Source organism: Vigna angularis, chromosome 10 (assembly GCF_016808095.1).
Source record: "Vigna angularis cultivar LongXiaoDou No.4 chromosome 10, ASM1680809v1, whole genome shotgun sequence".
Lineage (NCBI taxonomy): Eukaryota > Viridiplantae > Streptophyta > Magnoliopsida > Fabales > Fabaceae > Vigna > Vigna angularis.
The window spans coordinates 9,162,586-9,179,002 of record NC_068979.1 but is presented as its reverse complement, the minus strand read 5'-3'; the positions used below and the strand labels follow the sequence as shown (position 1 = coordinate 9,179,002).

At 33.1% G+C, this 16,417-nt stretch overlaps 1 protein-coding gene across 2 annotated transcripts; it reads right to left on the bottom strand.

Moving 5' to 3' along the window:
- Positions 1-10,146: 10,146 nt before the first annotated feature.
- LOC108335075 (MLO-like protein 10) lies at positions 10,147-14,546 on the bottom strand. 2 transcript variants are annotated; one of them, XM_017571012.2, is made up of 15 exons: positions 14,039-14,546; positions 13,376-13,433; positions 13,042-13,268; positions 12,858-12,974; positions 12,566-12,626; positions 12,359-12,447; positions 12,105-12,179; positions 11,921-12,009; positions 11,766-11,815; positions 11,637-11,677; positions 11,381-11,554; positions 11,038-11,073; positions 10,876-10,943; positions 10,725-10,785; positions 10,147-10,644 (listed from the first exon to the last, which is right to left on the bottom strand). In XM_017571012.2, exons 1-15 carry the CDS (start codon positions 14,252-14,254, stop codon positions 10,207-10,209), a joined length of 1,800 nt encoding a protein of 599 aa, XP_017426501.1. In that variant the 5' UTR covers positions 14,255-14,546; the 3' UTR covers positions 10,147-10,206. The 2 variants fall into 2 exon arrangements, with proteins under 2 accessions (XP_017426501.1, XP_017426504.1); XM_017571015.2 differs by having other exon boundaries at positions 10,535-10,671.
- Between the last annotated feature and the right edge of the window lie 1,871 nt (positions 14,547-16,417).

Here is a 16,417-nt window from a genome sequence, read left to right as displayed (position 1 = left end):
TAGTGGTAAAAGCTTTAATAAGAATTAATCAAGAATGTACTTTGGTTAATTAGTTTTTTACTTGATATAAGAGGTAAAAAGAATTAATCAAGAATGTACTTTGGTTAATTAGTTTTTTACTTGATATAAGAGGTAAAAGAATAAACATGATTAGGCGTAGTAATATTTAATTGAGAATGTACTTTGGTTAAATTTACTATGATTAATCTACTAAGTTCTTGCTTTTAATTAAGAATAATGTACTTTGGTTAAGAGCGAGAACCCCAACAAATTAATTGAGAATTTACATTGATTAATTTAAAAATCTAAGACAATAATTAATTGAACAATAGTATTTAGATAACCAATGATGAATCCTATTTTGAAAAGGAGTGAAATCAACCTATTTTCTTTATCATTGTTTTTCTCTTTTTAAATATTTTTATAAATTTATTTTTTTATCTATATTTTGTTATTTTGTTCTTTAATCTTTTAGATCTTTATATTCTTTATTGTTTTTGTTTTATTAAGCCTTTTGTATAGTTTTTGTAAGAACTAATATGTTAAGAATTATTTTCGTGTTCGTTAGGAGATGACTTAAGGTTGAATTTATTCTTTTTATTTTGTTGGCTACTATCTTAGCAATACTGAAGTTGCTATAGTTTAGTAGTACTAATTTGATTGCGTCAACGACAACGTTATCACTCTTACGAGCGATTGTTGAGGATTCGCCTCCCACAAATTCCCAAGAGATTATACTTATATGCGCCTTGAGCAATCGATCTTTGCTTTGACTTCGACTTTTGCATCGGGATGGTTCTCTACGGCAGTATGTTCTCGACTCCCATCGAAAAACTTCATTTAGGGTTATGCATACGAGGGGGGCTCGATTATACCCACTTGGTTTTGACAAACTGCTTCAAGTTCCCCACATCGAATCAACTCTTCAATCTTTTCACGTAGGGTTGTGCATTCTTCTGTTGTATGCCCGAAGTTCTTATGGTATAGGGAATGCTTATTCCCATCAACATTTGGAGAAGTGGGCTTCCTCCTGCAAATAGGTATTATCTCAACGCTAAGAGATTTTTCAAGTATATTCGCTCGGAGTGTGTTGAGAGAAGTATACTAGTAAAATCATGGCCCTTAGACTGCATCCTTGGATCGTGCATCACTCTCTTTACCATGTGGTTTTTTTCTAGCTTTCTTATCACTAAACGAGGCTTTTGCTCACATTGTTTTATGAAATTATGCATTTCTTCCACTTGCATGAACTCGGTGGCCCTTTGCCTCAGCTCATCCACATTCTCTACAGGTTTCATGCAAAGACTATCAATGAATGATCCTAACAATAAGACCGTAATCATGTGATGCATAGTCACTTCACGACTAATATTTCCTATTTTTCTTGCCACATTTCCAAACCTCTCCATAAATGCTTGGAGTGATTTGTCCTTTTCTTGCCTAACATTCACCAAGGCAGTGATTGTTAGATAACGTGGTCAGTTAGTCACAAACTGCACCTTAAACTTATAATGGATGATGGCAATGCTATCTATGGAGTTTGACATTAGCAAGGGGAACTAAGCCAAAGTATCTCCCTTTTGGCAAGATGGAGAAGACTTTACACTAGAAGAGATAATGAAATTTCTAAGATGTTCATCAAGATTGGTAGAACCATCGTACTTATAAGAAACGGGCATCGTCCACTTGTTTAGTAAAGGCTTCTCTATTATTCCTGGTGTGAATGGAAGCATCACAATCATATTCATAGTTGCGATAGACGTTATCCTTGCTAGCCCCTGAATTGCCCTCATGGAAAATGTGGCATTATTCTTCGAGCTACCTAGTTTGCACGAACTAAGTTGGTCCAGGAGGCATAGGATTCTTAGCACTCTACTCTTAGGGAATGACTATGTTTTCGACACAAAGGGTCCTCAACTCTTCTTCATACTTTCTTTGCATCTCCTCCATTTATCTTTGCAAGTTTCTCATCATCTTTATCATATTAGGTTGGCTATCCATTACTTCCACAATTATGTTGCTCGTGATGTTTCTTGTAGTTACCATGAGATTAACAAGTTGTTCTCTCAACTCCACGGTGGATGCCAAAACTTTTCAGGTATGGAGTCGAGTGTTCATATCCAATTAGTCTCACAAATCAAAGTCATGTCCTTCAAAAACCGATTAGTAATAACTATCAAAGCTTCTCCAATGCCAAAGTAGTTCAGATTATAAGAATAACAAATACATAATTAATATGATTGGATATTTGATAATAAAAGGAATTTTCAATCATATTTAATTTGACTTTCAAAATCCTTACTTATAGAAATTAATCAATAACATAATTTTGCTAAATAACCAAATTTTATTTATTTAATTACACGTATTTTAAAGGATGGCTGTGAATGTTTTCTTGAGATTAAATAAAAAAAGCTTTTCTAAATAAACTTTTTATTCGAAAATACATTTTCTTTTTCACTTTTATTCTATTATTTGAAATAATAAAGTAGTATGATTTTTTATAACTTAAGTGTTTTTTTTTATTTCTATCCCGTTTCTCTCGAATGAAATGGGACCTTTTAAAAATTATATAATTCCAACAAGATCAAATAAGGATATCCAACCTATCTCTCGCTTATTTTATTTAATATAATTTCAAAAATTAGGAACTATCAATTTATAACGACTGAAAATGATTATTATTAAAAGCTTATTGTCAGAACCACTCAAATCCACGTACGTGCCGTTTTAGTGGATTCCATGTGTCAAGCGAAGGGTTCGACACTCAGATGAGCGAAGGCAGGTGTTGGCAGATGAGCGGACGCTCGTTTTGACGTTGGAAGGAAAACTTGATTTTTCAGAAATTCACGCCACTCTCTCTGCATGCACCCTTCTTCCCCAGATTCTGAAAAATCTCATTTTCTCCTCCTTCTCACTACATCTCCTTCATCTTCTCTCTAAGAAAGCCTCACTATTTCTTACTTCGATCATCACTCAGGCACCATTTCCACTCTCCCGGTGTCAAGAGCTTTTGATTGAACCGATCAGTTTGTGAAGCTGAGCTGGTAAGTTCTTCTCTTCACTCATCCGTGCGGTTTTCTGGACATGCAAACCAAGTTCTGGTTTCATGTGTTGTTTACTTTCTAAATTTTGTAGTTCTGATAGTGTTTTGATTTTACTTGGTTTAGTTTTGCAGAATTGTTGAGCGTTGAGGGTAGAAGGACTTGTAGTGGTGTGAATTGCATTCTGTCTCTGTGAACGTTCGGTCACGCTCAGAGGTAAGAGAAGCTTATATAATTTGATTTGTATGTTTGTTTGGATTGTTTGTACGTTCGTTGAATTGACTGAATTAATATGAAATATGATTGTTGCTATGTTTTGATTGTATGAAGTATGGAAATTTACTATGATATGAATGTATGAAATTATGAAAATAAATGTTGAGAAATGAGTTTAGATAAATAATTCTAAGTATGAAATTCCCTATGATAATGTACGTTCGTTACTAAATGGTCTTTGACCGTTCGGTTTTTCTCGGGGACTCGTTTAGAACTGGATTCTTTCATTTGGAAGGAATTTATGTTGAGGACGAGCGTCTTCGTCTAGTACAGTTTGTGTACAGGCATTCCACCAAGGATATTCTTTTCTTGGCATTTTGATATAAATTTAAGTATGTCCATAGGTAGTAGTATAGTCGTTCGTTCTTGAATATTAATTAAATAATATCTTATATTCCAAGCGTTCGTACGATTTAGTGCTGGGTCTTACACCAAGCGCTCAGTCTCTTTTCTATAATTTATCTGGATGAAAATAGCGTTTGTCCAACCTCAATGGTGTTCACCTCTACCGTGATCGGTCTTTGACTAGTATTCGATTTTCTTGAGGATAAATTTATAAGTAATCTAAGTATTTATAAGCGTTCGATTTCTTCATATGAGTCTTCTATGTACTATTATTTGAATGTCTTGCGGTGTCTGTCTCCATTGGTTTCTGCCTAGAGTCTTAGTACTCGGTCTAGGCTTTAAGCTGTTCAGTTTAAACGCTCATGGGTCAGTTCATCAAATTGACTCACCTTGTAAATAACATTCGATCCTTTTAAATCTTGAGAAATGTTTTGGATTATGGACGAGCGTTCCGGGGAAGAATAGCTCATGAATGTATATTGGAATTTGTAAAGTATGAATGTGGGCATGCTAAGCTGGCGGTTCATCTTGATGTTCCGTGATTACTCGTCCTCACGTAGAGGAGGGTAAGTCATGTGTGGGAACGGCAGGAGGTCCTAGTCCTTATGGTTAATTTGGACAGATAGGACTAACCTCGGGTGGTAGCTGTTGAGGGTATCCCAGTTACTACATCACCCGTGTGCACGAACGTCGTAGCTACACAGAATTCATACAGTCCGGACAGTCTAGTATTAGGCTTTGCATGAGCGAGTGATGAATTATCTTGTTTGGTTGATTATGTGATATATATATATATATATATATATATATATATATATATATATATACATGAATTGAATTACATAAGCTTACCCTATGTCTTTCTGTCTTGTCTGTTTTGTACGTTCGGTTGTCTTTCTGTTGCAATAATCATCCATGTGAATGTGAGCAGAAGGAGACGAGCTGCTGGAAGAAGCGCTGGAAGAAGAAAACTTAGTCGAGGTAGAAGTTAAGACCGAACAGTAGAACCGTTCGGTCAGTAGTATAGTCTGATAGTAAGGTAATCGCTCGATCACTTTTTTCCTTTGCTTTTGTATGACCGTTCGGTATGGGCTTTTGTAAACCGTTCGGTCAGAATTGCACCCCTGTGCAGCTTTAAATTTCTTGTCTTTCTTTGGAAGGTCGTTCGGCCACAAGTGTACTTCTCTTTTAATGTAAGACTGATCTGTAATATTATTCAATGTAATTATTCTATCATATAGTTTTAAACTGTATTTTTGGGATGTTACATAAACATATGTAATTTAATTTTGCTTATGAAAATTATATACATTTTCTTATTATTAATTTCTATGTATGATTTGTATTAATACCTAACCTTTGAAGTGTGACACATAAACGGGTAAAAAGACGAAGACTTTTTCTAAAGAAAGGTCTCACCAAACTACACAGTTCTGACTGTGTAGTTCACCTCCCGCCGTGTTTCTTTGACTAAAATTTCGCCACTTGGAACATTTTATCAGATTCATATCTCACAGTGCGAATATAAGAAGCTGCAAAAAACATTTAGCATTAGGTAAAGCTACTTTATATTTTATCAGATCGCATATTTTTTATACAACATAACTATGTCCAACAATAAAAACATCTATAATATGACCGTAGGACTAGAATTTTGTTCACAGATTGGGAACATTTTCTTTACAGAAAACGTCGACGTTTAATCTGAATATGCATTCTTAACCTATCATTTTGGCTTCAAATTCAACGCACATTGAAATGGTCATTTTCTCTACGGTTTCCTTTCTTTTTCTTTCTGCTTTATCCCATCAATCCCACCAATGTCCAAGATATTTAAGTGATCATTACACTTCATTGGAAACCATCCACTTACCTTCCATTCTAATATGGTATTAAAGTGACTCAACTTGATTTATAAGACTTAGTCAATTATGGATTAAATTTAAAATGAGGAAGTTTAATTCGATTCACTCTAGTTATAAATTTTTTAACTCAACTTATCCATTATATATTAATGAATTGACTCATCAAAGATGTTTAATTTTCAAAACTTATTTTATATAATTAATGTAGTGTAATTAAGATAGATCTACTCGATTCATTTATTTGTATTAGTGTAATTAGACTGTTTAACTATTTTAATAAATATTATTGTAAAATTATAGTTAAGTAAAGTGATATGTAATTAAATAAATATATAAATTAGACGTCAAAATTATTTTATTCTTACAAAAACATTCTAATCTTTAATAAAATTAAATAAACATCATCAATTTCACTTAAAATCTTTTTCAAGAATAAATATATTTACTCTATTTTATCTATATAATTGACACTCTGCTTCTGAATCTCAACACATCTTATGACTCATCATAAACTCATTAGCCCATTCTATGTCTATTTCTCAACTAACTTTTGTCGTCTAGAATCCCATAACTATTATCATCCGATTCTATCTCAAACACTCTAACCTAACATGTACCAAACTGTCTCACTGTACTCTGTAGACTAGGATCTAGCAATTGTTTCCTCCTCGATCACACTTAGAAAATCATTAGATATAGTTGGGCTACTACATCTAATGAAATAAACCTCAAACTCAATCCACAACTTCATAACACAGGACATCTCAACTAATTCCAACTCTCTGATCATTCTTGCTTACCACTTCATCAGCTTGTACAATAAATGCGCTTTTTCATCTATTTCAAGGCCTTTCTTTTCCCTTCCTCATTCGTCGTACTCTTAATTACATAACCTTACCTTTTCTACAACAATAGCTTTCTGATGTACCTCTTCATTCTGTGCTTGAAATATTTCACCTCACCTAAGGTCAAACCTTTCCTTATGTGCAAACCACTGATATTGAAACATCCCTCTAAACTTGACTTTGATGCATCCACTTTTTGAGAAAATTTAACCATCTCCTTTCAATCATTTTACTTAGCTTAAGATCCTTAAAATACTTAATTCTTCTCCAAAGACCTCATGTTCTCTCAACTTGGAAATTATTCCTTTTACCAAACTCTCCCTCAATCCACTTTATTGTCTTATACAAACTGCTCCTCAAACTTTTCTTCGCCTTATAATTCTTTTCTAAAGATTGATTTTGCCTTATATTCCCTTTTTAACTTCAACTTCAAACTTTCCACCATTTTTCTTCTTCAAATCTTCAAGCATCACTGATATGCACAACCATGTTGTCTTCTCAAACGTTGTTACACTAGTGCACACTAACACCTTATGTTTTATTCTAGACTCTGAATCCAACTTCTCTTGCAAAACTTGTGATATCTGATCCTCTAACTTGGTTCTTGAAACACCTTCCAACGAAAACAGTGCTTCTAAACTCCAACATCTTTCCTCATCCATTGCAAACTCAAAAACTCTTATCTTCTAACTCCTAAGTTCCAACACACCACACACCTCCCTATCTTTGAGGGGGGAAAATTGTCTCAAAGGCTTTAACCAAAGTTAATAAAGGTAGGTCAAATTTTCGTTGATTTTGCATCCCTCTATCATTATATAGTATAAAACACTCCCACAAAGGCAAGAACAAGACAAGAATCACTATAGACAACAACACTGAAACTGCAACCCTTTCTTTCCCCAAACCTTCAAAATTAAGAAAGGAAAAACATCTCTGATATCGAGTCATGAGTGTGCACCCTTATTACCTATCAAGACGTTTTCTGTTCTCAAAACTTTCAGTTAGATACACCAACTCTACGATTAAAACTTAGAAATCCATGAAAACTCATGTCACCTAGACTCAACTCTTCACAGGAAAGGCACGACAAACCCACAACCCGCAGGTCATCCTAAGGACAAATTGCTCTGATACCATTTTTGGGGTTTCACATTTATGTAATATCTCATTTTAATAGTGTAAAACTACTAAAATAAATTGTACATACATGATAACTTACAAGGAACCTGATACTACTAGAGTAGAAGCTTCTACCCTTGAAGACAAAAAACTATTTATCATGTCGCTTCTCTCTCAACCAACTGCTAAGTCAACTGAAAAGATGTCTCCTTCCTAACCGGTTAAGGTGATCATTGCAAAAGAAAAAACAACACATAGACTAACAAACACAAAAAGCAAGGGTAAGCTAGTGATACAAAATATTTCATAATATACTTAAATATTTTAAACATTCCACACATGATACATATAACACAATTTAACCAACCAAACACTTTACGCATGACCATACTTTAACTGGACTGTCTGGACTTAGAATGAATGTCGAGCTATGGCAGGTTATGCACTTGTGGTGGCTTCTACTGCTTTGCAAAGTCATTGCCAATGAATTTCACCCTACTATACTCACAAGGTTAGTTTGTTCCATGCCTTGAATTATACTAAAAGCACCTAAGACTAAGACCTCCTGCTACTCTCACCTCACCACATGTGTCAATCGTCTCTTTTTTAGAATGCATGACCATTAGAGTGTCAGGATAAGCCCCAAGACTGAGCTCCCTACATTCAGACTCATGATACTTGAAACCACACCACGAAGTTCCACCTTTGAACTAACTTTCATAACTTTGAATCCACTTGATAATTTATACACATTTCCTTTCACTTTTACATAGTATACCAATACATGAAACTATTGATCATACATTAAAGAACTAGAAGCACTCTTAAAAGCTATCCAAAATCACACAATAACACAAATTTTCTTCATAGTAGCTTGATACCCATACTAGGCACGAAAAATGGCTTGGAAGCTGCAACAGGTTGAAAAACTCTCTTATTCTGACTTTGATGACTCTCTGTATTAAATGATTTCTATACAACCTTTTAGGCGCTGAGAAACATCTAAGAACAAACCTCTAACTCAAATGAACACTCCAAACCTCAACCAACTATTCTAGACTACCTAAACTCAATTATATCACTCCATACAACAAAATAGCAAACTAAAGGCTCATACAAGTTCTAATTGACTTAATTATAAGCCCCAAACTTGTTCCAACACTTTACTTCATAATTTCACCATCTTAACCTCTCATTTACATTAAAAATCACTCAAACACCAACCATGAACCATCCTCTTTAGTTCTAAAATAGTTTCCACACTAACCATGCTTTTAACAGATTATAATTGGCCCCATAACAGACCTAAAAGAGCCATATTTACCAAGCCAACCTTTGTCTCACCAATTTGACTATTAAAACCCCATTTTTAGCTACTAAAACCATAACTTTGGTCACTCCTCAATTCAAAAACGTTACCATCAACTACAAACATCAATATCATTCCATGTATTGCAATTTATGACCACATTAACAACCAAATTGCATCCCATCATATTTCAATCATACAATACCAAAACATATACATTATTTCATTGAATTAATATAGCATAACATTGAAATTAGTACTCTACCAAGTAATTAAACATACAACCACCAAACTTAAAACAATATTAATTTAGACTTAGATATTTAGTTTCCCTTACCTTAAAAGAATACTATCAAACTCTAAAGACATCTCACTGATTGCTTAAAACGCAAGAAATTTCTAGAAACACATACAAGATAACTAAAAACACATGCGACAAATATCATTATGCATGATCTCAAACTAAGAACGAAAGGGAAAAGGAGTCAAAACTTACTTGCTCTATTGAAGAAACTAATTGTGTAGAAACGTAGACCTCGTTGCCATGGTTGATTAGGTACTTCCTGATCTTCAAAGAGATGACTCGGGAGTTAGAACTCTTAGAGATAAGGTACAGAACTCTATAAAAGTGTTTTCTAGAGAGATGGTACGTGTTAAAATAATAAAACTCGTTTATAACAAAACTATTTATAAATAAACCATTTAATATTAAAATAACTGAATCTCACTATTTTTAAACTACCACCATTTCTAAAATGTCATGATGTGAAGTTTAAAAAAAACATATTTAAAATAATTAAATTCAATGTGAAATAACCTAACACAATTTAGTTAAAAAAAATTAAATTCATATTTTCTAAAGTTAAAAAATTAAATTAGATCAAAATTTAAAAAATAATAATAATTCCAATTTTTAATTAAAGAATAAAAACACATTTAACTCTAACAAAGATTCAATATAACAGCAATATATCATTTTACTCTTACACATGTATAATATAAGATACACATATAATATAAGAGATGAAATATTACAATTGCAATTCCCCATAAATAAAAAATACAATTAAGCTTAATACTTTTTTACCCTTATTTAAAAGATCCATTCTTTAATTCTTAGAGCATTATATATGAGAAATGTACCTTATCATATCTAAATTTTTTGTATTCAATTGATATTAATTTTTTTATTTTTTAAAAATATAAAAATTTATTATTTTATGACTATTTGATCTTTATAATATGTATTAAAATAAATATAGAAGTGTGTCAATTATTTTCGAAAACACAGATGTATAATGCAAGAGCGAACAGGGGAAAGTGAATTACGCAGAAGAAGAATGTACAAAATCCGCGTATGACGTATCTAAATATAAATCAAACAATAAAAGATGAATATATGATTATAAGCTATGTGGTGGTTTTTCCACAAGATCACTAGGTTTGAAAGAGAATTCAGCTTCTTCACTAGAGTTGGTTTCTTCATCAGAATGTTCATGTTCATGTTCTTGTAGTTGTTGGTGATCAGCATGATCCATTCTCACAATGAAGCTGGCTGTTTGGGACAACTCAGGAGACAACTCAACATCGGACTCGTATTCATGATCTTGATCCTCGTACGACTGGGAGCGGGTGGAGTGGCCGGTGGTTTTGAAACGGTGAAGTGTAGGCCCAGAAGGGTGCACTGCTGAAGTTGAAGCAGCGGGGCTTCCATCAACAGATTCTGCATTGAACTTTCCTAGCTTCACCACCCTTTGCTTCTTTTTCACAGCCATGTGCCAGTTCCTTAGAGCCTTGTTTGTTTGCTCGTCAAAGATCGCTTTTTTCATCCTTGAACCCATCTGCGTGTGTATGTCCATGTATGTTTACTGTCATCAACAGCATGTATATTATTTAATGAAACAAAAACGTGTAGGTATACCTGAGTTACAAGAGCATATAATGGGAGGGTGATGTAGCTGCAGAGGAATAGCATCACAATCCTGAATAAAACCCATCAGAATTAATCAAATTAACTATGATTCTGCCCGATATTTTCAAAAGCAAAGAGAATTTCAGAAGAAAAGGTTTACCCTAAAGCTACTTTCATTATTGCAAGCTTGTAATCATTACGGAAACAGTTTCTCACCCCGAATGAATACTGCAAGTAAAGAAAGTGTTCTTTGATTATTCAAGAAAATAGACAACAAAAACACATAAGCCAATAGTCAATATAGTGTCGTCAGCTTCGTTACCCATATCCACAAGATATATGTTACTTGGAACGCATTCTGCAAGTGTAAGAAAATCAGTTAGCGGTTAACTTTTCTAAAACATGAAATAAAGCTCCTTCAAATATACATTTGAATTTGAATTTGCAAATTCAAACAACTGGAAAATGTCATTGCTCCTATGCTGCTTCATAGTTTATCAGAAAAGAATATGATTTTCCTGAACTTGATAAGGTTGCATTCAACTACAAGTGAAGGCTTATTTGAGAGCCTCTATGTGAAAATATGGTTTTTTTCTTTTGTTTCAGTAAAATGGTTTTCAAAAATTCTTCTAGTTTCTAATACTAACAGGAAATCCATTGAATACCTGGAACAAAGCAAAATGGATAAGGTGAAGGACTAACTGTGGCTGACCAAACCAAAAGTATTTGTCTGAGCCTTGGACAAGAGGTATTCCTTGGACAACTGCATGTCTGTCGGTGATTTCAATCGCCATCTTTGCCAATATGGCTTGAAGTTTTGTTCCAACTGCCAAAATTATCTGCAACCAATCAAATGACTTGTAACTGTAGATCCCTGCCAGCCAAGTTCAGAATTTAATACACAGAGAATAGAATGCTCACAACAACAGGAATTGCGGCTGCCCAAAGTGTAGTACGCCATCCTGGAAATTATTTTATTGAACTTAGTTGAATTTTCAGTTAAAAAATCAACAAATTCCATAGAACACCAAAGACAAACAAGTTACTCACCATTAACATTGACGAGAAGGTAAACTACAACTGACGCCCAGAGAACAGGACTGTCAACAACATAGTTAGCTCACATGTCAAATCTACAAGAAAAAAATAACCTTACATAATAATAATATAAGGCTGCATGTAAATTTTACCGTTGTTAGTGTTACCTGACTCCCACTACCACCTTGAAGTCATCTTCAAATGATCTTTTGATATACTTTTGGAAATTAAATTTACTTCCAGGAGCCAGGTGCACCTATGTATATTTATATATAATTCATCGTCAATATAGAAGAAAAGGTAAATCCACAACGAAAAGAACATCCTCTTCTACAAGAAGTGTTGACTCACAGTGATAAACCCGTTCCGCAAAGTCTGGTAATCAGTCTTAGTTACAGACCTATAGAACTGCCTAAAGAAGCATCTCTGAAATTGGAAAATGAAAGATGGGTTACATCATACAAGGTATACATCATTTGACATGCAAAATTGGCGACCAATTTGATTTTCTAATTTGTCTGTTTCTTTAATAAATATTAAATGCCTATGATGGTGCCTAATGTTGTTAGAAAAATTAGACTAGAGATTAGTAAGATTGACCCTACAATATAGAAGAAAATGGGAATCCTTGTCCATAAATCTGCATGAGCTCTCACGAATGATGTTTCATGAGTAAGCCTAAATCTTGAAGCAGCTGCACACATAAACAGGAAATGCTCAAATATATGCATGAGGTTTTTTCATAATGGTATTTACAAGATTAAACTTGCAAGTAAAATCGAAGGTAAACATACACAGTGTTGTAACCATACCATTCGCGAACTCAAAATTATTAGTTGAAGTCTCTGCCTCCCATGCTTTCCATCCACGTATCTGCAGAAAGAAAACTCTGATGTTTGGAACTTTTACAGAACTATAACGGCATTTAGTTTCATCGAAAATTCAAAATTAAATCAATTTCAGCCATAAATATATAAATCTTTTAGACTAAAATTTCGAAAGCAAGAACAAAAGGCAAAAGGTTGAGTAAATCCGACTTAATATCCTTGCACAGGAATGGAAGAAACATGAATTAGTCTAAAAGATATAAAGTAACAATCAGACCTTCAGTCTTCCAAGAAGCATTGTGATAGCACTGTAAAGCACATGAAAGACTGCTAAGAAGAATATGAGGATGTGTAACTGGTGCAAACCATTCACGGATAATAGTGGCTCATGTCCCTGTAACCATCAACAATTATACAAACAGCTATTTTAGGGAACAAAGAATAAGGGAACATACTTATACCTCATTGCTGCATTTAAACGAGGTAGTATCAGCAGCTAAATATCTACGTTCATAAGACAAAAGTTTTCTACGATGTTTCTCTCCATCGTCTGATGCCTTTTCAGCATCCTTATATTTATATGGACATGGTAACATCTTGTCTGCCAGCTTTTCAGGAACACATATTTTGACAATGTAACTCTGCCCGAAAGTCAAAAGCAGTGAAATGAAACCCAAAATCATCAACTCTGCAGGAAAAAAAAAAGAATGAATAAAATATACTAAAATATGACAAGTGAAATTATTGTTTCACATAAATAAAGCTTGAAAATAAGCCTTTGACTTTAATCATTACCAGCCTTGACCTTCTCCAGAGCTTCGAGCAAAGCCTTCTTTTGCTTTTTTCCAAGCCACTGAACAAATTTTCAGAAGGTGAGAGACAGAATACCACAACTAGAGAATTCCAAAGCACACCCATCATAATCATTGATCACAACAAGGAAAGTGGGAAAAGAGACAAATAGAAAAATTCACTCCTATTAAAACAAAAAACAGAACCCTAACGAACAAAAACATCTACTTAAAATTGTGTAACAACAAACTTGCATGAATTATTATAACAATAAATTGAATAAGAAAACTCTTAATTTTGAGTAAATCAATTATCTGTACGGAAGAAGACAAAATTTCAACTCAGATTCTTGTTTTGAAAATTTCTCACAGATAAAAATCAAGGGAGCCACAAAAACGTGATAAGGCACATAATGTCACAGCTAACTACTAATCATTGATCTAAGAAATAAATAAAAAATAAAGAAAAAAAAACATTGATATAAGAAATTAAGTTGAAGGAGACAAATTGAAGGCAAGAGGTACAGTATTTTTTATTTCTGAAACGGATTGAAGAGACGAAGAAAAGACAGTTGAATTCAATAGCAAACGCACAGCGAGAGAATTAATGAAAGCCATAACTAAAAAAAGAGAGATACAGAGTTTCATTCATTAATTAATTGCGTACCGTCCCAACTTTGTGGAGACTTTTTTCGAGTGCTATGGAAATCAAAATGAAAACAGTGCAAACGACAGCAACGGCCCACGTTGGTGTCTGGTCGAGCTCTCTGGAACTGCTGCCACTTTCACTCGCTGCCATGGCCGAACCTCCAAACCATAATAACCACAAAGGCAGCACCCCCACCACACAAGAAAACAGCTTTCTAAACTCTGAACAATTCATGGAAAATATTAGAACTAGGGGAAAAGTGGGTTGCGAAAAAAAAGAATTTTTTTTAATGTTTCACGTGGGAATTAGGTGTCGGTGTTCCTAAGGGAAAGGATGTAAAGAAAGAGGCTTTATGCAGGGATTATAAGTGTCTGTTAAAAGGATGAAAGTAACACGAGAGGCGCGTAAAAGGGTAGCGGAGATCGGAGAAGAAGCATGTGCCGTTAGTAGTAGCGGGCTCCTCCGCCAGCTTCAGATGGTTTATAGAATTTAAGGAGAGAGAGTACAAATTATGTCTCTCTCTCTTCTTTAGTAGAGACATCACCTTAAATAATAAATATAAACACAAGTTGGTCTTTTCTAATATTTAAAATTAAATTAAATCGTAAAAAAATTAAATTAAATTCGGTGCTCTTGCTAAAACAAATTCTGCTCTGATTTATTATTTTATATGCAATTTTTTTTTTTTGAAAAATAAGTAAATTTCTTGGTTTAAACTTGAAAGAACATAACTAAGTTGACAAGAACAATTTAATTTATCAATAAAATAAAACAGTCAAATGAACTTTATTCTTATTTTTATGAAAAATGATATACATACAAATTATGAATATTTATTTGATATTATTTTTTTATTTTTTTATTTTTTCTTCTAAAAATACAAAAAAAAATTATCTTTTATAATTATTTTTTTTATAATATGTATTAAATAAATGTAAATATATATCATCTATCATTATTCTACTTTATTAAAAAAAGTTCAAGCGATTGATTAAGTATAAACAAAAGTTCTTGGAACAATTCCATGTTTATTATAAGTTCCAAAAGTTGACTGAATTAATTATCTTTGTCTCCTGAAATTGATATAATTTTTAGTGTCTTTCTTTTTACACGTTCTGTATATGCATGGGTTTTGATGTGAGAATTAAATAATATGATCAAGTGGGGTTATGCTCGTATGATGTTATTATAGATAAAAAAATACGTTACACCATTTGTTTACATAAAATTTTCCTCTTTGAAAATGTATGCAACCATTTTTTTATGATCAATGTTTTCATATAGTGTTTTAATAGTGATTAAAAACAAGAAAGTCAGAAAATAGTTTATGCCGAGGGTACGTGTTCAATAGTATTTTGCAAAACGACACACTAAAGGGCCAAAAACGCTGAATCGTTATCTTGATTTCATGTTTCACAGTTTGCATCATAATAATGGAGCCAACTTTGATCATGACAGTTATTACAGGCAACAGAAATAATGATTTTGACACAAAAAAAAAAGTTTTACACGACTCTTGATTTCATTGTTTTATTTTAGTAATAAAACACCCCAAAATATAAAACATCTCACACCCAAATTTATTTCATTAATAAAGAAAACATCGTACAATATTACAATCCTCCTTTTAGGAGTAACATAGTTCACACTAGAAATACATTATATTTTCACACATAAATAAAACACTCTTAATTTTATTTTATTTTATTTTTCTTCTTCTTAAAATATTCTTCATTTTTCTGCTGCTTCCTCCTTCACTTGAATTGGTTCAGACGTCTTTCTCTCATCTACTCCCGTATAACAAAAACATTATACGATCATCGCAAAAAGAAGATTTTTCCGGCACAAACAAACAAGTAAGGGTGAGTTACCATGCAACATTCAAAGGAAAACATTACACTATTATTATACGTAATACATTCACCATAATTTCATGCAAGATGCAATTATCATACTAGACTCTATTATCCGGATATAATGTTGATGGAAGTCTCGGGTGGTCATGCACTTGTGGTGATTTCAACAACAAAATTTTTGGCCAAATAGAATATATCATATCACCCACAAGGTTAATCCATTAATGTCTATAAACATAGACTAGGACCTCCTACTACTCTCACCACATAACACATCCTTCTCTAATTGAGACTGGAAAATTATTAGAGTTTTAGGATCACCACCAACAACAGGACCCTCAACATCAACATATACACTAATACCATGTCATTATAGAGTCTCTCCCCGAGACTCATACTATATTTCAAATGCATAATTTCATATCAAACATCACAATAAACATTCATAATAGAATTCATACAAGATAATTATAAACAATTAATAATAATAAAATATTACTATAAATGGTCATAGAAGAATACAATATTTGACAATCATAAA

Coding starts and splice junctions, on each gene's coding strand:
- LOC108335075 (XM_017571012.2), bottom strand. CDS start 14,254: ATGAATTGTTCAGAGTTTAGAAAGCTGTTTTCTTGTGTGGTGGGGGTG. Junction 12,180..12,358: donor TTCCCATTTTCTTCTATATT/GTAGGGTCAATC, acceptor TTCCAATTTCAG/AGATGCTTCTTTAGGCAGTT. Junction 12,010..12,104: donor TGCGGAACGGGTTTATCACT/GTGAGTCAACAC, acceptor AAATATACATAG/GTGCACCTGGCTCCTGGAAG.